Source organism: Sus scrofa, chromosome 7, assembly GCF_054392235.1.
Source record: "Sus scrofa isolate SSC_HxYL_T2T_F1_AM1 chromosome 7, Sscrofa_HxYL_maternal_Yorkshire_Landrace_v2.0, whole genome shotgun sequence".
Classification (NCBI taxonomy): Eukaryota; Metazoa; Chordata; class Mammalia; order Artiodactyla; family Suidae; genus Sus; species Sus scrofa.
In genome coordinates this window covers 22,865,805-22,891,672 of record NC_139389.1, presented here as the reverse complement: position 1 = coordinate 22,891,672, position 25,868 = coordinate 22,865,805, and the positions used below count along the sequence as shown (strand labels likewise).

General features: G+C 38.7%; 1 protein-coding gene, 1 long non-coding RNA gene and 1 pseudogene across 5 annotated transcripts in view; 1 reads left to right on the top strand and 2 right to left on the bottom strand.

The window, feature by feature from the left end:
• LOC110257996 (uncharacterized) overlaps positions 1 to 25,868 on the bottom strand; it is an 819,260-nt gene that overhangs the window by 730,860 nt on the left and 62,532 nt on the right. The gene's annotated exons all lie outside the window — the stretch shown is intronic.
• LOC146401329 (olfactory receptor 2B11-like) lies at positions 1,755 to 7,056 on the top strand (annotated as a pseudogene). The gene is made up of 2 exons (XR_014811471.1): positions 1,755 to 2,837; positions 2,980 to 7,056. The product of XR_014811471.1 is annotated as an olfactory receptor 2B11-like (transcript).
• Positions 20,941 to 24,597, bottom strand: LOC110258497 (olfactory receptor 2J3-like). The gene has a single exon (XM_084967734.1). The coding sequence runs from the start codon at positions 21,935 to 21,937 to the stop codon at positions 20,999 to 21,001; it is 939 nt and encodes a 312-aa protein (XP_084823860.1). The 5' UTR covers positions 21,938 to 24,597; the 3' UTR covers positions 20,941 to 20,998.

Here is a 25,868-nt window from a genome sequence, read left to right as displayed (position 1 = left end):
CCATGATGAAGTCAAGAGAAGAGCATTTTAGGTAGAAGAAATGGCAATTCAAAAGTTCTGAAGCATGGAATGATGCTGGTCTGTTTGTAAATGGAGACTTATATCAGCTATAATAGATGGCACACCCACCTGGGAAAATGAGGGAAGCTGAAAAAAGGAAATATTGATCAAAGGTGTGAGAAGGATTTAGAACCCCTACAAGGGGTGTCTATATGGGTACTGTACATGCACTACCCTGGAACTAGCCACAATGGAAGTCTGTCACACACCCAAGGCCTGAAGCAACAAAGTGGGGAAGTGGTACTGGAAACCAGAAAAAAAGAAACTGTAATACACAGCTATCTCCAAGAGCTATGACTTTTGCCTGAGCAATACAGGCCACCTCATGTGTCCCAGCTGAGAGGGAGCCAAGGGAAAATAAACCAAACTAGCTGTTCTCTCTTTCTCTAATCCTCAACTCGTGACCCCCATTGGCTGAATCCAGACAGAAGCCACATATCAAGGACTCCTTTGATTCAGACTTTTGAGTAGAGCAGAGAGTTCAACATACATAGTGGGATAAAGAGTGGATCTGGGCGAGGGAGGAAAGACAGTGAAAAATATCCATCACACTTGTTTTTTTTGTTTTGTTTTGTTTTGTTTTTCCCACTGTACAGCAAGGCGGTCAGGTTATCCTTACATGTATACATTACAATTACATTTTTCCCCCACCCTTTCTTCTGTTGCAACATGACTATCTAGACAAAGTTCTCAATGCTATTCAGCAGGATCTCCTTGTAAATCTATTCTAAATTGTGTCTGATGAGCCCAAGCTCCCAATCCCTACCACTCCCTCCCCCCTCCCATCAGGCAGCCACAAGTCTCTTCTCCAAGTCCATGATTTTCTTTTCTGAGGAGATGTTCATTTGTGCTGGATGTTAGATTCCAGTTATAAGTGATATCATATGGTATTTGCCTTTGTCTTTCTGGCTCATGTCACTCAGGATGAGATTCGCTAGTTCCATCCATGTTGCTGCAAATGGCATTATGTCATTCTTTTTTATGGCTGAGTAGTATTCCATTGTGTATATATACCACATCTTCCGAATCCAATCCTCTGTCGATGGACATTTGGGTTGTTTCCATGTCTTGGATATTGTGACTAGTGCTGCAATGAACATGCGGGTGCACGTTCCTCTTTTAAGGAGAGTTTTGTCCAGATAGATGCCCAAGAGTGGGTCATATGGAAGTTCTATGTATAGATTTCTAAGGTATCTCCAAACTGTTCTCCTTGGTGGCTGTACCAGTTTACATTCCCACCAACAGTGCAGGAGGGTTCCCTTTTCTCCACAGCCCCTCCAGCACTTGTTATTTGTGGATTTATTAATGATGGCCATTCTGACTGGTGTGAGGTGATATCTCATGGTAGTTTTGATTTGCATTTCTCTTATGCAAGTGGATATTCTCAGCGAATGTCCATCACACTTGTAAAGTGGAACAATACACACTCATGTGATACTAGTAGTTTACTTTAGGGAAAAGATAGTGAAATTATGGGCCATGGAAAGAGGATGTTCAAAGGGAGACATATCTATTTGTACCTATTATTCAGTACATTTGAATTTGCTTTTCGGATAATGTACTCACGGATTGTATGTGTAACTTTTAAATCTTAATGTATGTATACAAATCGACTATTATTATGTGGGATGTTATGGGTTTGTGTGTGAGAAAGAGAGAGAAGCTATCAGTCTTCATATCAGAAAATCATTAAATTTTTTTTAATATTTATTTATTTTTGTCTTTTTATTTTAGGGCCGCACCCTAGGGGTCGAATCAGAGCTGTAGCTGATGGCCTATGCCACAACTCACAGCAACGCCAGATTCTTAACCCACTGAGTGAGGCCAGGCATTGAACCTGCATCCTCATGGATGCTAAGCAGATTCGTTTCTGCTGAGCCAAGACGGGAACTCTGAAAATCATTAAATATTTTAAAGGATTTTTAATGTCATTTTATTCTTCCTCCCAGAAAGACCACTTCCGGTTTTTTCTTCTCTCTTCAACTTATTTTTGTGTCCCTTTATTTATTAGGTACGGCCAGAAATATTATATCTTATTGGAAATATTCTACAAGTTGAACAAAATAAGATATGCAAGAAATTCACGTGAATGTCTCCACATCCTTTTACTCAAACTAGCTTTGGTCTAAATGAACCCTATTTAAAATTATTCTCCAAATATGATCAGAAACAGACATAAAGAATCCCATATACAATCGCCTCAAAAAGAATAAAATACCTAGAAATGAAGAAAGACCGGTCCACTGAAAACTATAAGACACTGACAAAAGAAACTAAAGAACACACAAATAAATGAAAATATATTCCACTCTCATGAGCTGCAAGAATTAAATATCAATATTACCCAAAGCAATTACAGATTCAATGAAATCCTTATCAAATTCCAATGGCATTTTTCACAGAACTAGAATGAGTAATTTTAAATCTTTGTATGAAACACAAAATATCCTGAATAGCCAAATGAATCTTAAGGGCAAAGCAAGAGGCATCATGCTCCCTGATTTTAATCAATACTACAAAGCAGTCGTAAACAAAACACTATGATACTGGCATAAAAACAGACACATAGGAGTTCCCATTGTGGATCAACAGTAACAAGTCTGACTTAGTATCCATGAGGATGTGGGTTCAATCCCTGGCCTCACTCAGGGGCACTGCCGTGAGCTGTGGTATAGGTCGCAGACACAGCTCAGATCCAGCAGTGCTACGGCTGTGGCATAAGCCAGCAGTTGCAGCTCCGATTCAACCCCTAGCCTGGGAACTTCCATATGCCATAGGTGTGGCCCTAAAAACAAACAAGCAAAAACAGACACATAGATCCATGTAACAAAACAGAGAACCCTGGAGTTCCCTTGTGAGGTGGCAGGTTAAGGATCTGGCATTGTCGCTGCAGTGGTTCAGGTCACTTCTGTGGTACAGGTTTGATGTGATACAGTCACTATTGCAGATCTGAAAAACCGCTAAGAAAATAAGTCTTAAAGATCTCTGCACAAAGAAAAAATTGTAACTTTGTATAGCGACTGATGGTTAATGTACTGTGATCATTTAGCAATGTATATGAAGGTCAAAGCATTACACTCTACACCTGAAAAATAATGTATTGTTGGATGTCAATGATGTTTCAATTTAAAAAATCATTGCCAATAAAAGAAACATTACAAAGATAATAAGTGAATAAAATAATCAAGTAAAATCAGTTTCCAGTGTTTTGAGAAATCAAATGAGTTTATTCTAAAACATATCTAACAACCTCAATTCAGTAGATAACTAATTGTACACCAGAAGCATTTACATGGAGAACTCTGTCCCAAAGGAATTTGTCTGCTAACTCATCTGGGATAAGCATTAACGGGCTGTCTGAAAATAATGCCCAAGAGTCTCCGGGATATAATAGACTGCACACATGCAAAGCACTCTTGATATTACCTACTGTCATCTTCCTAATATGGGCTTTCTTCTTTGGGGCAGCATTGTGTCGAATGGAATAACACTTCTGAATATCATTCTTAAATATTCGTCTGTGTACTACAGATTTCTCTGTCCTAGGCCAGTTGGAAAAATTCAAATGTGTTCCTTCATAATTCCATTTGCTTAAACTATAGTTATCAACATAAGGTAAGTAAAAAGATACTTGTTTTAAAAACTACCCTTTCTTAGCGAAGGTTGGAATGTGTGTACATCAGTTACCAAATATACATAGGGAAACCAGACAGCATTTCATTTCTGGAAGTCTTCTCTAAACTTTGGAAATAACTAGTTTGCTGCCTATAGAAAGCAATAGATTTTTCTTTGTAATCAGAGTCTCTCAGTCTATCACTTAAACCCATCTTAAAAGCATGTAAATTTGAATAAACACTATTCCTGAAAGGTATTAAATACCTGAATGAAATGTGTAGCCTTCATCCAATCATGTCAACTTTTAAAATATGCAGTAGAAATCTGATGGGTTGACCTGTCCACATGTTTTATCCAGACATTTTGAAGTCAGATAAAAATCTCTCCTTTCTTCTATAACATTTTCCTACACATAACTTAAAAGTCCCCGTCAATATAAATAAAATGCTGTGTGATGAAAAATGATGTACAAAAAGATACACTAGAGAAGTTCCCTTGTGGCACAGCAGCTTCAGGATCCCACATTGCTGCAGATGTGGCAAAGGCCAAAACTGCAGTATGGGTTGAATCCCTGGCCTGGGAAGTTCCACATGCCATGGGTGTGGCAAAAAAAAAAAAAAAAAAAGGATACGCTAGAATGAAAAACCTTAGTGGAGATGGAGAGACAAAGGACTTGAAGCATTCCCAGACAGGAGCTCCCTGGAGGCCTATCTGCTAAGAATCCAGCATTGTCACTCCTGTGGCTTAGGGCACTGCTGTGGCTCAGCTTTGATCTCTGAATGTCTGCATGCCTAGGGGCAAGGACAAAAGGAAAAAAAATTCAGAGATAAAGAGGCCCTGATGTCCTGATGGAATATTATTGGAAGTAGATCAAAAATTGGACAAAATGTCATGATATCAGAGAATTGAAAGTAATGAAATACCAGGAGAATGACATGGAAAAGATCAGAGTTCGAGCATAGAATTTTAGAGCTTAGCTATACATCTACGGAACCTTGAAAACTGGATTTATACTCTCATCATCTCAGTACCTCATTTAAGGAATTCATGGCTTTTTGATCTTTAAAACCTCCCTAGTCATTAGCAGACAACTGGGATGAATGATTAACAGTATCTTACAATTCAGATACTAACATTTCCTTTGTCATAAGGTTTGGGAATAGGTACTAGATGATTCATGGGTCTGAAACGTTTACTGTAGTGTTTGGCACACAGGGCTCATTAAGGATTATTTGGAATTGTTATGATATTATCTCACTGTGCACAACAGACCTAGGGTTATTTTGGAATCAAAATAATATCTTAGCCCAGGGGAGTTCGATGTGACACCTCACACGATGGCCTTGAGGACTCAGAGAAACAGAGTATGTGAAAACTGTGCTTTGCCAGCCTCCAAATGTAATCTGCTGCCTCTAAACCAATGACTCTCTGGTCCTCAGTGGAAATACTTTCCTCCTGTTCCAGTTCCCTGGACATAAATGTCGTATTTGTAGCTACATATAAGTAAGTAAGCTGTTGATAACAGGCCAAGGCCTTACCTAAAAACAAGATAAGCCCCCGGGATAAAGAAAAACTCCTACAAGATACATAATGAATTCTGACATGAACAATCAACGGCCTGGTTTCAACAAAGTAGTTATGCAAGGAAAGGGACATCCAACAACAAATGTTTGAGTTGGGGGAAACATAATTTATAGCTAAAGTCTCTCAGTTTATACTTCAGCAAGCTGTCATCTAAGGGTTTAAGTTTCTTGCTCAATTCTAAATGACCAAGATGGATTTAAATTGTAAAAGCCTTCTTAGTCCCCATGGGGATGATATAATAATTCAACCTGCATCTGGACAAGCCTATCTAGATGACAACTAAGGGATAGGGCTAGGTTCTCTCCACCTCCTCCTTGTGCTAGAGCTAACTCCACCCTTCCACTCTTCTTAACATTTCAGTAAGGCCTTGCAGCAGGGATTCTGAAAAAGACCTATCTGATTCCTAAGACCCAGCCACATCTACTTCATCAGGCACCTGAAGGTAGGAACCAATAAACTTAGCTGGTATTTCTGCAAACCAAGGGATGAAAGAACATTACTTTGGAGCATCTGAAACACAGTCACTTCTGCTTGGCATTCAATCCTTACCAGAGCCCAAGGACATGCTTATTGTCATCTTTATCACACAGAGTACTAGATTCCATTTCAGAAAGGTTCAGTTACTTGCTTAAGGTAGCTGTCTTTATGCTGTAGGGTCATGAGGAGAAATTAAGTCCCCTGGTGTCACATCTTTTAATTATCCTCCCCCACCCACCCAAGTGACTGGACCCAATCTTCTATGAATGGATGCTTAATTGTGTGCATATACTCCCAATATATACAATTGTGTTTGTCATTTCTCAAAATCTTTCTACCTTCCCTGCCACTGCTCTGATACAGGGGAAGCAAACTGCAGATAATGGAACGAATTAACAAAAGCCATCCAGAAGAGTTTATTCTACTAGGCTTTGCGGATCATCCCTGGCTGGAGCTTCCTCTGTTCATTATTCTGCTTCTAACATACCCCATGGCCATGATGGGAAACATAGCCATCATTCTGGTGTCCACCTTAGACTCCCGTCTGCACAGCCCCATGTATTTCTTCCTCACCAACCTCTCCTTTCTGGACATGTGCTACACCACAAGCATTGTCCCTCAGATGCTGTTTCACCTGGGACGATCGAAGAAGACAATCAGCTATCTGGGCTGTGCCATTCAGCTTTATTTCTTCCACATAATGGGAGGCACAGAATGTCTGCTTTTGGCTATCATGTCTTTCGATCGCTACGTGGCCATCTGCAAGCCGCTGCACTACACCCTCATCATGAATCGGTGCACCTGTATCCTATTGGTGGCCACTGTGTGGCTGAGTGGAATGACCTACGCTGTCTCAGAGGCCACTGTCACATTACACTTACCACTCTGTGGTCACAACACACTGGATCACTTGGTATGTGAGGTTCCCTTCTGATAAAGGCAGCCTGTGGTGAGAAGGGCACCAATGAGCTCACGCTCTCTGTGGTTTGCATTTTCATGTTAGCTGTGCCACTATGCTTCATTCTTGCTTCCTATGCTTCTTTTGGACATGCTGTATTTAAGATTAAATCTTCAGAGGGAAGAAAAAAAGCCTTTGGCACATGTTCCTCCCATCTCATTGTAGTTTTCTTCCTTTTTGGTCCAGGCATTAGCATGTACCTTCAGCCCCCTTCCTCCATCTCTAGGGACCAGCCCAAGTTCATGGCTCTCTTCTATGGAGTGGTGACTCCTACACTCAACCCTTTCATCTACACTCTGAGGAACAAGGATGTAAAGGGTGCCTGGGGCAACCTGGTGAGGAGCATTTTCACTTCCAAGTGATAGTTCACAGACATCAAATGACATAATTTAACAAGTGACTAGGTATATAGGAGTTTCTCTGACAAATCATTCTTGTCTCATACTTCCCCAGATCATGGCACAGGGTCTTCTTGCAAACTATGTCCTACTTCTCATGTTCTTTCTAATGCTCTTAGACCAAGGGGACACTTGGCTAATAATGCACCCATAAGGGCACTGTTTGTGGAAATGTATTAAAAAGAGTTCTATTCTGGTGGCACACACTAAAATTCTAATGGTGTTAAGAAGTGAATAAAGTAATAATACAAACCCATTCGTTCAAGCTAGTCATCACGGCAACTATTCATCAGTGGATTTCCTATGACAGTGTCCCTTAAGAAATATTCCACCACTTTCTGTTAGATTGGCCATGTCTAAGAGGGCAGCATACTGCCACTGGGCATTCAGAGTGAGACACTCTAAACCTTAGACCACTGGGCATCTATCCAGGGAAAACCATGACTCAAAAAGACACATGTCCTCCCAATGTCCATTGCAGCACTATTGTCAATAGCCAAGACATGGAAACAACCTAAATGCCCCTCAACAGAGGAGTAGATCAAGAAGATGTGGTAAATATACACAATGGAATATTACTCGGCCATTAAGGAATGAAATACTGGCATTTTTAGCAACATGGACGGACCTAGAAATTATCATGCTAAGTGAAGTCAGTCAGACAATCAGACACCAACATCAAATGCTTTCACTGACATGTGGAATCTGAAAAAAGGACACAGTGAACTTCTTTGCAGAGCAGATACTGACTCGCAGACTTTGAAAAACTTATGGTTTGCGTAAGGAGACAGTTTGGGGGATGGGAGGATGCACTGAGGTCACGGGATGGAAATCCTATAAAAATGGATTGGGATGATCATTGTACAACAATAAATGCAATCAATTCAAATAAATAAATAAATAAATAAATAAACCTTAGACCAACCAGGAGTCTCATGAGACAATCAGCCTCAACTTATGGAGATGCTACTGCTTCCTTAAAAACTCATTGGGGGTCTTGTTTAACAAAAAAAGTATACAGAGTTTGAATATTTACCTAAAAACCTTAAAATATATTCTTAAATATTAAAATAAATTAAATAGGTGGACAAAATATGTGCATAAGTTTCTTAACATTTCTTTTAAAGAGCATAAGCATGAACCTTCTGAATCAGTAAGAGAAAATTAGTGATATAATAACGAACCACAACATGTAAACATTTGGCACATGATGGAAACAGCCAGGAATGCCTTCTGAAACAGTGCAAGAATCATTATGAGAAAGAAACAATTGATATTTCTAGAATGGAAAGCTACTTGATTACTTCAAGCAACACAAGTAGCTCTCTGATGCTCAGAATCTGTATCATTAAAAGGGAAAGGTACCTTAGTTACAAAAATAAACTTAGTTCTAGGACTCATACTCAACCTAAAACTTCATCGAAAAATTAGTTATGTTTTTAAGCAAATAAAGGATTTTATTGTTACTTGATACTGAATCAATATGATGAGAAATCAACAGTGTTGTGTAGTGAAGAAATTAACAGGTAAGAAAAACGAGAATCATTGGAACTTTTCTGGCATGCATTCTGGTACAATCAAAATCTAAGCAAACTATTGGTTGGAGAATGGCATGTTCTTCCAAACAAGAACCAACTGTGACCCGTATCTAATTTTTGTGTGTGTGTGTCTTTTTGCCATTCTTGGGCCGCTCTGGCAGCATATGGAGGTTCCCAGGTTAGGGGTCGAATCGGAGCTGTAGCCACCGGCCTACACCAGAGCCACAGCAACGTGGGATCCGAGCCACATCTGCAACCTACACCAAAGCTCATGCAACCTATCATGGATTGAATAACACAGACAGATGGCTCCAGTCTTTGTTCATGTCCCCTCATACCCATTCCTGTGGCTGCAGGAATGGGTATTCCCTAAACACATGCTCAGTTATCTCTTCTGAGTGTATCTCAGCAGTGCAGGCACAGATGTGTCATCAGATAATCACAGACACTAGCTCTGGCTTCCAGGCCAGATACAGGTGTTTTATGCACTTTTATTGGCCTCAGCGTCACATACTGTATTCTTTGTTTTACAAACGTGGGACTGGAAGGTCACTGGTATCATATGATATTATTCTATTCATGTCACAAGTACACAGGCTTACTCTCATCCCATTAATCTCTTTACTGCCCCTCTTACCTCTTTGTTTCTCAAGTGTAGATTAGAGGGTTGAGGCTAGGTGGGACAACAGTATAAAAAAGGGCAATGAACTCTCCTTGATCTTGAGAACCTCCTGATGGGGGCTGGAGATATATAAACATTCCTGGAATGAGAAACAGGGACACAACCAGAAGATGGGCTCCACATGTCCCAAAGACTTTCTGAAGTCCAGCTGTTGACTGCATCCTCAGCACAGCACGGGCAATCGCACCAGAGGAGCTGAGAATGAGGATGAGAGGTATGACAACAAAAACGGAGCTCCTGACCATGAGGGCCAGCTCATTAGCTGTCTTGTATCAACACAAGACAGTCGCAGCAGTGCTGGAACGTCACAGAAGAAATGGTCCGCTTGGCCACGTCCACACAGGGGTACCCAGGAGGTAAATGAGGAATGAAGTGCCGAGTTGGTGACGCCACTTACCCAAGAAGCCACAGCCAACAGATGGCAGAAACGAGAGTACATGAGGACAGTATAACGCAAAGGTCTACATACAGCTGCATAACGGTCATAGGACATCACCACCAGTAGCACACATCCTGTGGATCCCAGTGCAAGGGAAAAGTAAAGTTGAGCCATGCAACCTACATAAGACATGGCTTTTCCTGGGCCCCAGAGGTTGACCAGCAACTGGGGGATGAAGCTGGTAGAGATCCAGAAAAGACAGGTTTGAGAGGAAGAAGTACATGAGAGTGTGCAGATGGGAGTCCAGGTATGATAAGATAATGACGAACAGGTTGCCTGTCAATGTCATTAAGTAAAACATCAAGACAACCACAAAGAGTACTACTTCCACACGAGGCCAATTGGAAAAACCTAGTAGGACAAAGTAGCCTTCAGTGGTTGCATTGAGTTTTTCCATCATCATTCACTCCTTTTACCTGACAAAAGAATTACACAGACTCAAAATAAATGGAAATACAACTGCCAAAGCAATTTCGAGAAAAAAGAACACAGCTATAAGTATAACCCTCTCAGATTTCAGATTATGCTACAAAGCAACGGTCATCAAAACAGCATGGTATTATCAAAAACAGACATATAGGTTCATGGAACAGAAAAGAGAGCCCAGAAATATGTAACTTCAGCATGCTACAGGCACAGCCAAAAATAAAAATCAAATAAAAATAAAATATCTCCCCACAAATTACTTGTTAATTACAAAATGAAAAGTAGTAGGCTTTACCAGAGGAAATCCTGGTGGACATCACCATAGCCAAGTCATCAATATTAACGTCGCCAATGTTGAGATAAACCAACAGTATGTGACTACTGACATGTTGCTCTAAACAGGACACAATGTCACTTCAGTCATATTCCTGCCAAAAATGCACAGCCTGACTTTTAAAATGAAGAAATATGAGACAAACCCACACTGAGACAAGTTGGGCAAAAGAGCTGGCCTGCCCTCACAAAAATATCAAATTCAGAGTTCTCATTGTAGTTCAGCAGGTAACAAACCCAACAAGTATCCATGAGGATGTAGATTCAATCCCTGGCCTCACTCAGTGGGTCAAGGATTCAGCCTTGCCATGAGCTGTGTGTAGGTCACAGATGCAGCTCGGATCCCACACTGCTGTGACTGTGGTGTAGCCCGGCAGCTACAGCTCCGATTCAACCTCTAACCCTGGGAACTTCCATGTGCCTCAGATGTGGTCCTAAAAAAAACAAAAAACAAAACAAAACAAAAAGTACAGTTTGGGATATACTGATCTGTTGCATGAACCATCCTTCAGCATTCTTAAAGAATTTAGAAGGGATATGAGATAAGAGACAAAAAAAATAAAACTACCAGATGTAAGTAAAGATAGGAACTTTATGGTTAAATTTATTTTTACCAGGGAGTGAGAAATAAAGACCTCATCAAAGACTGTTTTCACAGACTGTGGAATGAAATATCTCGGTTTTTAAAAATACGACATGATGGGAGTTCCCATCGTGGCGTAGTGGTTAATGAATCTGACTAGAAACCATGAGGTTGTGGGTTTGGTCCCTGCCCTTGCTCAGTGGGTTAACGATCCGGCGTTGCCATGAGCTGTGGTGTAGGTCGCAGACGTGGCTCGGATCCTGCATTGCTGTGGCTCTGGCGTAGGCCAGTGGCTACAGCACCGATTCAACCCCTAGCCTGGGAACCTCCATATGCCACGGGAGCGGCCCAAAGAAATAGCAAAAAGACCAAAAAAAAAAAAAAAATACGACATGATGGAGGAAAGAGTGGTGATATGAGTTTCCCCTTCCCATCCCCATATCACTAATCAGCTTACTTTACTCTTATGTTACTCCTTTAATACTCTTAAATTACCACTTGAGTAACACTCAAACAACTACAACTCCTTTCACTTCTGTCCTTTCTGTGTCTGATCATACTCCCTCTATTTGCCCAATCGATGTCGCTTTATGTAGGGACCAACCTGATCTCTGGCTTTCATCTCTTTCACATCACCAACATAAAGGGATGGCTGGATGTACCATAGAGTCTAACCTACCACATCACACTAGGAAAGCAGAGTCCGAAAATTACTATGGTTATCATGCTACACAACAGAGAATTCTGAGTCTACTAAAAGACCTGGTTTTAGCTGGAAGAGCATTAGAGCATTTAGTGTCTCGGGGGACAGACCCCTTCTCCTAGAGCAAATGGAGTTTTATGGAAACAAAAGAATAATGGGACATGCTTTCCTTGACTGGGGCCATTGGGAGGGTAAATCCCAAAGTGGTAAGTAATGCCCTTCAAGGAGTTGTCCTGGTTACAACAGGGTCTCAGGAATACCTTCAACATGATACACTGTTGCCCAAAGAAAACAATGACTCCATAGACCAACCTTCACTGATGAACATGCTCCAAGCTGTCTTTGTAGGGAAGGGAACAGGTTGTCCTAAAATTTCTTCCCCAATTCCTCATCATGCTAAGGGCCACATTTGAGGAATAACTTGTTAGGGGTGGTGTTAAGTGGGAGAGTAGAGAAGCATGAGACATTTGAAAAATGGGATACATTAAAAACTAAATTGTACATTTTTACTATTAATTAGAGTTAATTGTCTCTGCCTAACATCTCTAAAATTCAAGGCCACATTTAGCCCTGCAAAATATTGAAAATAATCTTTGAAGACCATTCAAACTATAACCCAGAAGGTAACCACCAAAACTCTGAAAACTTAACGTAACTATTTAAAATTTCCAAAATATTTTATGAATAATTTCCCTTGCTGTCTTATCAAGAGTTTTGCTATAGTATATAAAAAATGAAATTAAGACTATATCCAATAATTGACTTGTTGCTGTAACAAAAAAAATTATATGATGAGTTTATAAATTAATGAATATTTTTAAATTTTTATATTGTTTCTGGTTAATATAGTCCATCTATAGAAAGAAAATCTGAGTTTGAAAATTATATTTTATAATGAGATTATATTATAGTTGATTTATAATTTAGTTCCCTGTGCTACACAGTAGGACCTCATCACTTATCCACTCTAAATGTAATAGTTTGCATCTACTAATCCCAAACTCCTAGCCCATCCCCTGGGCCACCACAAGTCTGTTCTCTAAGTCTCCGAGTCTGTTTCAGTTTTTTTAATAAGTTCATTTGTGCCATACTTTAGATTGCACATATAAGTGATATCATTTTTAAAAGTATGATTTTAAGAGAGCATTTGGGTATTTTGCTTTCTGTTTAAGAGAAGTACCAGAAAACAGTCTTTATGTTTCTGTGGTCTTGACTGTTGTAAGCATTCAATAAGAAAAAGATATAAACATTTTCCACAGTGCTTAAAAAAAAGAAAAAGAAATATATATGCTGATTTTAGGTAATTTTCAGAGTCCATACTCATTCTCAGTGATATGAAACCAATGCAAAACATTTTGTCAGATTATCATAGACCATAAGGCACAAATTATGCGTGGAGGATTAAAAGGGAGAAATGACATTAATTAATCTCTGTAGGATTCTGGTAAATTGAGTATTTTATTTGAGAAGAGTGTGAATTAGAATAGATTATAAACTATTAAATTATCATGGACAGAGCTTCAAGTGGAGTAGAGTTCTAGACACTGGTATTTGTTTATTATTAAATATGATTTATTTATTTTCCCATTCTTTTCATCTTCATAAGCTATTAGGAAAAAATAAACACTTCAAGAGTGAGAACACACCAGTGACTTATAATATGATGATACCACTGAGGTTGGGGTAGAACAGGGCCTAGGTTATCAAAATGCCAGAAGAAGCTGTTCATTCTCATCTAATCGAGATAAATGTTAATACATAAGATTTGAAAGAATAGATCAAATTATAAGGATATATCAAAAATAACCCTATCATTTGTATTCTAAGGTATTGCTTGGTCATTTAGAAGCTTATTGGGTTCACAGGTTGACTAGATCCCACAAGGGCAGTTTACAAGAATTAATCATTTGTTTAAAGTGATCTTGGTTTTCCCTGATCCAAAGATAAAAGTCAGAATGTCAGTGGCATGTAGGGAAACATCTCTTGGGTTAAATATGAGTGGAAAAATGAAAGATTTGAAACTCCCCCAATTACAGAAAGGAAAGAAGGAAAAATATTGAGCTTACTTCCCCTTGTACATACTCAGATTTTGGAAATCACTTTCGTATACCTGACAAAATAAAAAGACATACAACGTTAGTAAGTATTCACAGTCAAGACCCATAATAATCATCCCCAAAAATGTGTGCATCTCCAATATCATATCTGTTTAATGTCTCATTGCTAAGACTTCTACTCAAATGTGCACTTCTCCCCTAAGAGCATTTCATTTTGGAGTTGTCAATCATGTCCTTTTCACCAACACTCACTATCTTCCCAAGAGGTAAAACAAGGCTATGAGAAAAGAAAAGGAACAATATCAGATCTTTAGAAATCTGTATTTTGGTAGGTTTCTCTGACTATTCTGCTCTAGAGCTAATTCTTTTCATGATTTCCCTCACATTTTATCTGTTTCCTCTCCTGGGAAATATAAATATTTTCTTGCTTTCAACTCTAAATTTTCAGTTCCTCAAACCAATGTTGTGTCAGGGAGTCACCTTTTCATTACTAGAAGTGTGTCTTACCATAGGCTCCATTCACTCAATGTTATATAGTCGTATCTGGGGTGCAGATAAAGGTCATAACCTATCTAGGTTTGCCATCAAGCACTGGAAAAGGTGAAATGTATTCACCTGGCTGTCAAGACATATGACAAGTAAGCTGCAGTCTGGAAAACCTTGTACTAAATGGCATCATGTACTTACAAATTTGGTAATGGTCATATTGGACCCAAGGTCCAGATGCTGCACTACTGTGTAGACACTATGACCCTTAAGGCTTTTGTCTTCACAACCCTTATCATTGGGTCTCATTCTCTCATCTCTCATAGGTACATTGCATGTGATAACTTGACCTTAACCTTGTTTAGCATTGGTATTACTTCTTCTTAAATGTTCAATATAGTACTAGTGTAGATACATAAGCCTGTAGGTTTTTAACTAACTCAGGAGCTGGAGAAAAGAAAACCTTCAACATCTGTATTTCCTGATCATGTATTTCTCCTATGCTACCCCAAGTTAGGTGATGATGGGATGATGATGATGATTGATAGACAGATAGACAGACAGACAGACAGACAGACAGACAGCAATGTATCAGATTATAGGTATAAATATCTCTCCAGCAAACAAAATTTTATTGCTAAAACTAGGGCAAGTTCCTTACTCTCTTCTGTGTAATTGCCACCTTCACCAATACCTTGAGAAACAAGGATGTCTGTGAAAATAAAGCTTAAGAAGGTTGTGTCTATTTTGAGAATTATTTTTTAAGTCTATATAATATATATATACATATATATGTATTATATATATACATATATATATATACATATATATACATATATATATATTCCCAGATGTAATATAATAAAGATGGTTCTGGTACTGACAAATCAAAAAGGCCCTTATTGGGGCAAGTAATGAGTTGCTTATCACAAGGAATATACAATAGCATAGTATTCCTAAGCTGTTTGTCCCCCATGCCTTCTTCCAAGACTATAAATCACCCATTGATCAATAAGGCCTTCTAGTTCTGGAGATTACAATGACCTGCACGTGTTACAAACTTGCCTTTACTGTACACTAGAATTTTCCATTCTCAAGACAAATTCTTTAGTTTTCCCTGGCAGCCTGGCTCCCACCCCTGGGGTTGGGGATACAACTCCACACGTCATGTCATCTACCTGCAGCTACAGCAGCCAGCTGCAAGCAAGGAGACTAATCATTGCCCAGGATGATCCAACGACAACCCAAGGAATGGAATATTTGAATCAAACACTTCAAGAAAAGTTATTTTGCAGATGAGATTAAGATGGCCAAATAGAAGGACTGGAGTTCAACTTCTCTCCTAAAAACAACAAAATTAAAACCCAATGCTGAACAACCTTCAACCAAATGGACTGGAAACTTTCAAAAAGATATCCTACTCCAGAAGACAAATAGGAGGCCACATCAAGAAGTAGGAGGGGCGATTACATGATATAAACAACCCCACACCTCCCAGGTGGGAAGCCCACAGACTGGAAAGTAACTGTATCACAGAGACTCACCTACAGGAGTGAGAGTTCTGAGCCCCACATCAAATCCCCAGGCCTAGGGATCAGGCACTGGGAGAAAGAGCCCCTGGAGCATCTGGCATTGAAGGCCAGTGGGGCCTGTGTGCAGGAGCTCCATGGGACTGGGGGAAATGGAGACCCTGTTCTTGAAAAACTCACACAGACTTTCATGTGCACTGGGTCCCAGGGCAAAGCAAAGGCTCCATAGGAATATGGGTCAGACCTGACTGCAGTTCTTGGAGGATCTCCCGGGAAAACAGGGGGTGACTGTGGCTCATTGTGGGGAAGGACATTGGAAGCAAAGCTCTTGGGAATATCCATCAGCATGTGTTTCTCTGGTGGTGGCCATTTTGGGAAAACCTGACCCCGCCCATCAGCGCCGAGAAGCCCCAGGCCAAACAACAATCCAAGTGGGATCACAGCCCACCCATCAGTAAACAGGCTGCCTAAAGAGCCCAGGCACACAGCCACGTCTAATCTCACCCAGGGACAAAGCCCTATCCAGCTGGTGCGCAGCCCTATCCACCAGTGGGCAGGCACCTATCCCTCCCATCAGGAAGCCGAGAGCAAGCCCCTGGACCAACTTCAGCCACAAGGGAGGCAGACACAGAAATAAGAGAAGTTAAAACTGTATTATCGGAGTTCCCATCGTGGCGCGGTGGTTAACGAATCCGACTAGGAACCATGAGGTTGCGGGTTCAGTCCCTGCCCTTGCTCAGTGGGTTAACGATCCGGCGTTGCCATGAGCTGTGGTGTAGGTTGTAGATGCGGCTTGGATCCCGCATTGCTGTGGCTCTGGCATAGGCTGGCAGTTGCGGCTCCGATTGGACCCCTGGCCTGGGAACCTCCATATGCCGCGGGAGTGGCCCAAGAAATGGCAAAAAGACAAAAAAACAAACAAACAAAAAAACTGTATTATCTGCAAAAAGGGCACCACACCAAAAACCTATAAAAATGAAAAGACAGAGAACTGTAACTCAGATAAGGGAGAAAGAAAAAAACCTCAGAAAAAACAAACTCTTTAAACTTGTGTGAACAACAGAAAAGCTACATAGAAAATAGAAATGATGTACAATAGTCAAATATTTATAGATTTATAAGAAATTATCACTTTTACTAGAATCTTTATTCTCTCATATCTGTTTTTTGTCATTCTTTTATGATAACACCAACTGTGCCACTCCCTTCAGTCAAAGAAATCACAAAGGAAATTAGAAAGTCTTTGAGGAGTTCCGTCGTGGCGCAGTGGTTAACGAATCCGACTAGGAACCATGAGGTTGCGGGTTCGGTCCCTGCTCTTGCTCAGTGGGTTAACGATCCAGCGTTGCCGTGAGCTGTGGTGTAGGTTGCAGACGCGGCTCGGATCCCACGTTGCTGTGACTCTGGCGTAGGCCGGTGGCTACAGTTCCGATTCGACCCCTAGCCTGGGACCCTCCATATGCCGTGGGAGCGGCCCCAAAGAAATAGCAAAAAGACAAAAAAAAAAAAGTCTTTGAAACAAAGTGAAAATTAAAATAGAAAATGTCAAAATATGTGAGATGCAGCTAAATCAGTGCTTAAAGAAAAATGTATAGATTTAAATGCTTATTTTAAACAAAGGGAAATGATCTAATATCAATGACAGAAGCTTTTACCTTAAAAGGCTAAAAAAGGAAGATGATGTTAAACTAAAATTTAGCAAAGGAAAGGGAATGGTAAATATAAAAGTAGATCTGTGAAATACAAAGTTATTGAAAATAAAATATGAAACTGACAAATCTCTATCTAGACTGATTCACACAAAAGTGTGGGAGATATAAACTACTAGATCAGAAATAAAATGGAGGTCAGTAGGAATCCTACAAACATTAAGAGGACAATAATGGAATATTATGAATAATAAAGTTGATGACAAAGGTGAAATCAGTAGATTCTTTGAAAGATACAAATAATCAAAACAGATTCTTAAAGAAACAGAAAAATCTTAATACTTTTATAACAATGAAAGTAATTGAAGTTTTAATCTAAAATGGTCCCACAAAAAGAACTATGGACTTATATATCCACAAGAGTATTATATTGAACATTTAAGAAGAAGTAATACCAATGCTAAACAAACTCTTTCAGAAAATAGAGAAGGGAATATTACCCAAGTCATGTAATAAATCCAGCATTAAGTTGGTACAGAAACTAGACACATACATCACAAGAAAAGAAAAATACTGTTTAATATTGCTCATGATTATAGACACTAAAACTCTTACCAAAAAAAGATTAGCAAATGAAGTCCAGAATGGCCTTAAAAGAACAATATATTATATCAAGAGGTTTTTTTCCCTCAGGAGACAAGGTTATTTTAACTTACGAAAATTAACCAATGAAATTTACTGTATTAATTGAATAAAGAAGAAAAGCTATCAGATCATCTCACAAAATGCAGAAAAAGTGTTGGACAGAATTTTCATACCCTTGCATGATAAACCTCAGAAAAGCAAGAAAAAAATGCAACTTCCTAAACCTGGTAGAGGACACAGATAAAGCATAGCTAATATACTTATTAGTAAAAGACAATACTTTCCCCTTAAGATTAGGGCAAGCATTTTGGCTCCCAGTTCTTCCATTCAACATTAAGCTGGAAATCACAGCCAGTGCAACAGAGTAACATAGCAATATAAAAGAAATAACAGTTGGAGAGAGAGAAATAAAAGTCCTTATTTATGAATGACATGATCATGTACTCAGAAAATCTTTAAAAATCTATTAAAAGTCTACCAGAAATAAAATGCATATTTAGCAGTCACAGGATACAAGGTCAATATACAAAGATCAATTGTACTTCTATGTCATTCACAATGGCATTCGAAAACATTAAATACTTAGGGATGAATTTTGCCAAATATGTACAAAATCTGTATAATAAAAACATCAATCCTTCTGAGAGAAACTAAAAAGATGTAAATAAATAGAGATATATACTGGGTTCCTAAATCAGAAGACTCAATATCACCAAGATGTCAGCTCTTTCCAAATTGGTATACAAATTCGATGCAACCACAATCAAAATGCCAGCATGCTTTTTTGTAGAAACAATGCATATTTCATTAAAGTTAAAACTTGCTCTTTGGAGTTCCCGTCGTGGCGCAGTGGTTAAAGAATCCGACTAGGAACCATGAGGTTGCAGGTTCGGTCCCTGCTCTTCCTCAGTGGGTTAACAATCCGGCGTTGCCGTGAGCTGTGGTGTAGGTTGCAGACGCGGCTCGGATCCTGCGTTGCTGTGGCTCTGGCGTAGGCCGGTGGCTACAGCTCCGATTCAACCCCTAGCCTGGGGACCTCCATATGCCGCGGGAGCGGCCCAAGAAATAGCAACAACAACAGCAACAAAAAAGACAAAAGACAAAAAAAAAAAAAAAAAAAAAAAAAAAAAAACTTGCTCTTTGAAAGACACTATTAGAAAATAAAAGCATACCACAGACTGGAAGAAGATATTTATAAAACATTTATCTGACATAGGACTTGAGTCAAGAATATGTAAATGCCACTTAGAATTCAATAAGAAGAAGACATCCATGTATAAAAATGGGTAAGTTTTTAAGACATCCATTAGATGAATCAAGTTGTTTTCAGAGCCTGGTATTAACTGCTTCAGATATTTGATCCTCTAACATTATTTAACATGATTGTTCCCAGTTTACAAGTTCTCATGAATTAGCAGTCTATAAATCACAATGTTAGAAATTGTTCCCACTATCCATATACTTCTAACTACCTTGAAAAAGTTGAGGGAGAAGAGAAGCCTATATCTGCTGTATTAATTGAGAATCTCTCATAGCTGTGATTTTTTTGGTCATTATCTACCATAAGGAATGGTAACTTTAAAAAATATGGTCCAATTTTCTGTTTTACATTAAAAAAAAAAAGCTCATGCTACACAGCAAAGACTAATGATATTTAAAAAGAAAAGCTTTAAGGTACCTTAAATTTAAACGATATCGTCATTAACTAACTCAACTAAAGGAAATTAAACTTGTTCTGTTTGTTTGGTTTTATTTCATGTAATGAGATTACCTTCCTGCAGAAATTACCATCTGGTATTTATTTTCAAGGTTTTGGCCAAACTTCTTTTGTTTTAGATTTTTTTAAAGATACATTAATTTATTAGCATTGTGCCCATTGGAAACTAAGTCCTATACAGATACTTCATTTTCTATCTTAACACTGTCATTTCCACCACTAGAAAGTGAGTTCTATTCAGGAAAAATTCATCTATGTTACCAAGCCAACAATCTTGAAGATATTTAGCCAATGAATTGAATGAATGAACGAATGAATAAGTAGATAAATAAAGGAATGGATGAATGAATGAACCATTTAGAACAGGCAATTCTTTATAATATATATATATAGACCCACAGAACAAAACACTCATGTAATATAGTATCTTGGAAAAAGTGTGTTTCAGCCAAATAATTTTTACCATTTAGGTAAATGTAATGGCTATTAATGACCAAAAACTCCATTAGCCGAAGTCTTTGCTGTATGCCCCTCTCTTTCTATAGATACTAATATTTGCTCTATAAATTAGCGTATTAATTTTAAAACCCACTGCCTAATCTCTATAGACACTAAATATTGAATAGATTAAAGTGGTACACATCAAAAAGTTTATCTCTAGATAATAGTCCAGAATTAACCAATTGGTTAATTGGTTAACCAATTGGTTAATTCTTTTATTTAAAAGAACAACAAATTTGGAGCAGAACTTTTCTTCTAAACTTGCTGGGTTATAGATCAAAAATAAGTCTCAGAGTTCCCAATGTGACTCAGTGGTTAACAAATCTGACTAGGAACCATGAGGTTGCGGATTTGATCCCTGGCCTTGCTCAGTGGGTTAAGGATCTGGCATCGCCGTGAGCTGTGGTGTGGGTCGCAGACACGGTTTGGATCCCACGTTGCTGTGGCTCTGGTGTAGGCTGGCAACTGCAGCTCCATTTGGACCCCTAGCCTGGGAATCTCCATGTGCTGCAGGTGCGGCCATAGGAAAGACCAAAAAAAAAAAAGTCTCAAAGGACCAGAAGAACCCTCCAAGACAGATAATACTCTTCAAACAAAAGCTGCTAAACAGGTGATCCATCACATCTCCCTCTCCCACCTCATTAATCTTTTAACTGCCCCCTTTACATCTTTGTTTCTCAAGGTATAGATTAGAGGGTTGAGGCTAGGTGTGACAACAGTATAAAAGAGGGCAATGAACTTTCCTTGATCTTGAGAACCTCTTGTTGGGGGCTGGAGATATATGCACATGACTGGAATGAAAAACAGGGATACAACCAGAAGATGGGCTCCACATGACCCAAAGACTTTCTGAAGTCCAGCTGTTGACTGCATCCTCAGCACAGCATGGGCAATCACACCATAGGAGCTGAGAATGAGAATAAGTGGTATGATCACAAAAATGGAGCTCATGACCATGAGGGTCAGCTCATTAGCACGGGTATCAACACAAGACAGTCGCAGCAGTGCTGCAACTTCACAGAAGAAATGATCCACCTGACGATGTCCACACAGGGGTACCCAGGAGGTAAATGAGGAGTGAAGTGCTGAGGTGGTAAAGCCACTTGCCCAAGAAGCCACAGCCAACAGATAGCAGAAACGAGGGTGCATGAGGACAGTGTAATGCAAGGGTCTACATACAGCTGCATAACGGTCATAGGACATCACCACCAGTGGCATACACTCAGCAGTTCCCAATGCAAGAACAAAATAGAGTTGAATCATGCACCCGACATAAGAAATGTTTTTCTCTGGGCCCCAGAGGTTGACCAGCAACTGGGGGATGGAGCTGGTGGTATAGCAGAGATCCAGAAAAGACAGGTTTGAGAGGAAGAAGTACATGGGAGTGTGGAGATGGGAGTCCAAGTATGACAAGATAATGATGAACAGGTTGCCTATCAATGTCATCAAGTAGAACATCAAAATAACTACAAAGAGAACTAACTCAAGGTGAGGCCAATTAGAAAAACCCAGTAGAACAAAGTAATCTTGAGAACTTGCATTTTTTTCCTTCATCATTCATTTTTTTCCAATACCTGAGGAAAGAAGCACATAAACTGAAGGATGCCCCACTCATTGTCAAACCCCTGAAAACTGATTGGGGAAAAAAATCTATGCCATTTCCAAATACTGCAATATGACGGTAGGATTTTTATGGTTTTGTTTTGAAGTTTCATTCAGACATTTGCCCTGTTGTAGATACAATCAATAACTTCTCAAGCTAATGAGTTCCTTTGTGCATCCATAAGTTAGCATTTGGATAAATGATTAAAGATATCCCATATTTTTTCATTTTAAAAAAAAACTTTTTTTACAAAAAGAAAATCTTTGTCCTCCTTTCCCTAATGTTCAGATTATTTCCAATTTTGTGATTACACAGAAAGAAATATCTCCAGTTTTAATCATCTTACACAAAGCTGAGAGAATTTACCATGAGATGAAAAACAATTCAGTAGTAACTTTAAAATGTCGATGTTGGAGTTCCCGTCGTGGCGCAGTGGTTAACGAATCCGACTAGGAACCATGAGGTTGCGGAATCGATCCCTGCCCTTGCTGAGTGGGTTAACGATCCGGCGTTGCCATGAGCTGTGGTGTAGGTTGCAGACGGGCTCGGATCCTGCATTGCTGTGGCTCTGGCATAGGCTGGCAGCTACAGCTCCAATTAGACCTAGCCTGGGAAACTCCATATGCCGCGGGAGCAGCCCAAAAAATGGTAAAAAGACAAAAAAAAAAAAAAATGTCGATGTTGAATGAAAAAGTCAATTTCAGTTGAATATGTTTATAGAAAGGATGAAATATTCTTATTTATTTATGTTGTCAGCTTATTCTCAGACAAAAATAACATGAAATACAAGTATAAAGGCACATGCATGCACACACCAACTTATTAATATTCACAATAATGAGCTAATATGAATCTCATTGCATGAGTATCAACGCATGATAATCACAGCAGTGCTGAAACTTCACAGAAGTGGTCCACTGGACAATGTCCACACAATGGCACCCAGAAGGTAAAGGAGGAATGAAGTGCTGAGGTGGTAAAGCCACATACTCAAGTGGCCTTTATGGAAACAAAGAAACAAAAACAACTGATAGTCTTGATTAATTAACTGAGAAGTGAAATAGATTGGAGAATTCAGTGATAAAATGCTTCCAAACATAAATGAGAAGACAACTTTTTTTGGAAGACAAAAAAAAAAAAAAGGGACAGTCAAAGAAAAGGTTTAGGAAGGAGCAAGAAAGGGAAAGTGTTTGGATCAGGAAAGACAGGAGGAACTCTGATTGTGGTACTTGAAAGTACATATATCACAAGGTTATGAGATCTGGAAAATAAGGCTAAAAGGTAGTTTCCACAAAATTTCTTAGAATAAGAGCTAAGAAATTAAATTCTAAGCCATAATTTACAATTACATCATATGTCTTTAGGTCTACGATTTGAAATGAGAGAATCTGAATAGAAAATCCACTAATTTTTAACAGACAAAGACATGGGAGTTCCCTGTTGTGGCTCAGTGGAAAAGAACCCAGCTAGTATCCATAAGGAACAGGATTTTATCCCTGGCCCTGCTCAGTGGGTTAAGGATCTGGCATTGCTGTGAGCTGTGGTGTAGGTCACAGATGCGGCTCAGATCTGGGATTGTTGTGGCTATGACGTAGGTCAGCAGCTGTAGCTCTGATTTGACCCCTAGCCTGGGAACTTCCACACACCATGGTGCTGCCCTAAAAAGCAAAAAAATAAATAAATAAATAAATAAATAAGGGACAATGACATGAATATCACATAAAATCCAAATACAAGGTCATCTTGTGGTGGTTCTTTTGTAAAAATAATATTAATAATAATAAAGTTAAGAAATTCAAATGTTTACTAATAGTTTGATTTTCAGTTGCTTATTTTCTCTGTGCATTATCCATCTTTCATAGAAAAAATAAACACTTTTATTATATAGTTATTGCTGCAAGTCACAGTAATCCACCATTTAAATATTCCCAAACAGCTTTGCCCTGCCACTTCTGCTCCTCTCACATTCTCTAATTGAATAGGACAAAAGACAAATTCAACCCAAACAGATTCACCTCCAATCTTTTGAGGGACTTTTTTTACTGGCTTAAAAAAACCAGAGGTGTCTGATTGGTTGAGTTACAAGCTGGAGACCCAGGAACATTGAAGTTGGCTAAGACTGATTTAGGCAGGCATAGAGGTATCTATATACCATTTGATGTTATTGGTATTGTCAATGACTATCAGCTTTTCAAGGTATGACAGAAAAATTCTAATGGATTTTTTAAATTCTCCTAGAATAAGGATTAATACATCATAAGATATTTGAATTCAAATGCTATGGGTACTTTTTCTGATGCAGACATAGTTTTCCTCCCTTATAAAGCTGCCTTAATTTCATATTATATTAATTAAAAGGAAGTAGCAGCTTTGTGGTACTTTTATTACCTGTCTTTCAGAATTTTTCTAAAAGTAAAAAGGGATAAGAGGTAAGGGACAGAAAAAATACAGAATTCAGGAAGATAAAACTTCAAAGGTTTGTGGTTTGATTTTCTTCTTAGTGGAAAAGAGGTAAATGAAGACCCTATCAAAGGTAGACTTTATAAACCATGGAATAAAATATTTTCTTTCTTCCATTAAGTCATTACTGGGAAAGCAGATGGCTTGGCACTTTCTTCTCACCCCCATTGTTACTAATAGACATTTTTCTAAGTCTTGTCCTATTCGTTCCTTTATAGTAAATCTGGTTTAGTGCTCCATCAACTTCTTTCAATACTGACCTCCCTGTGTTTGTCCACCTTCTCTATCATTCTCTTCCTGTCTATGCCCTCATCATGTACAAACTAATATGAAGCTCTCTGGTTGTCATGTGACCTAAGAACATTAACCTAATTGCCCTCATAGTCCATCTTTGCTAATGTACATAATCTATCAAAAGTAGTCTGAAAATAATTATGATTATCATTGCCACAGAAGAGAGAGCCTAGGTTTATCCAAAAGATTTCCTTTTAGCAGAACATGGGAACTCTTTAGGGCATTTAAGGTATCAGGGGATGCACCCCTTACTCCAGAGCAAATGGGGCTTTTACAGGAACAAAAAGAGTAATATGACTTTCTTTTCTTGACTGGGGCCATTGGGAGGATAAATCCCAGGGTTGCAGTTAATGCCCTTCAAGGAGCTTTCCTGGTTAAATTGGTGTAATAGTCACAAGGAAAAACTCTTCACAGAAATGCATTCAGCGTAATCATGAGCTCATACTAAAATGACAATAAATTTTTCACCAACAAACAAAACACTAGCAAGTTGAATCCAACAATACATTATGTTGGATTCACATACACTATGTTCAAGTAGAATTTATCTCAGGGATGCAAGGATTTTTCAATATCTATAAATCAATCAGTGTGATATATACCATATAAACAAATTGAAAACAAACATATGATCATCTCAATAGATGCAGAAAAACTTCTGATAAAATTCAACATCCATTTATGATTTAAAAAAAAAACTCTCTATAAAAGAGGACATAGAGGGAACATACCTCAACATAATAAAGCCCATATATAACAAACCCACAGCTAAAATCATACTTGATGATGAAAAACATGAAAGCATTTCCTCTAAGATCAGAAACCAAATAAGGATGTCCACTCTTGCCACTTTTATTCAATATAGTTTTGGAAGTTCTAGCCACAGCAATCAGAAAAGAAAAAGAAATAAGAGGAATCCAAACCATAAAGGAAGAAGTAAAGCAGTCACTATTTGCAGATGACATGATATCATGTATAGAAAATCCTAAAGATACCACAAGAAAACTACTTGAGCTCATTGATGAATTTAGTAAAGTTATAGGAAACAAAATTAATACACATAAATCCCTTACATTTCTATAAACTAACAATGAAAGAGCAGAAAGAGAAATTAAGGAAACAATCTCACTT

Bases quoted from the DNA above. Each gene is read 5' to 3' on its own strand.
- LOC110258497 (XM_084967734.1), bottom strand. From the start codon at position 21,937: ATGATGAAGGAAAAAAATGCAAGTTCTCAAGATTACTTTGTTCTACTG.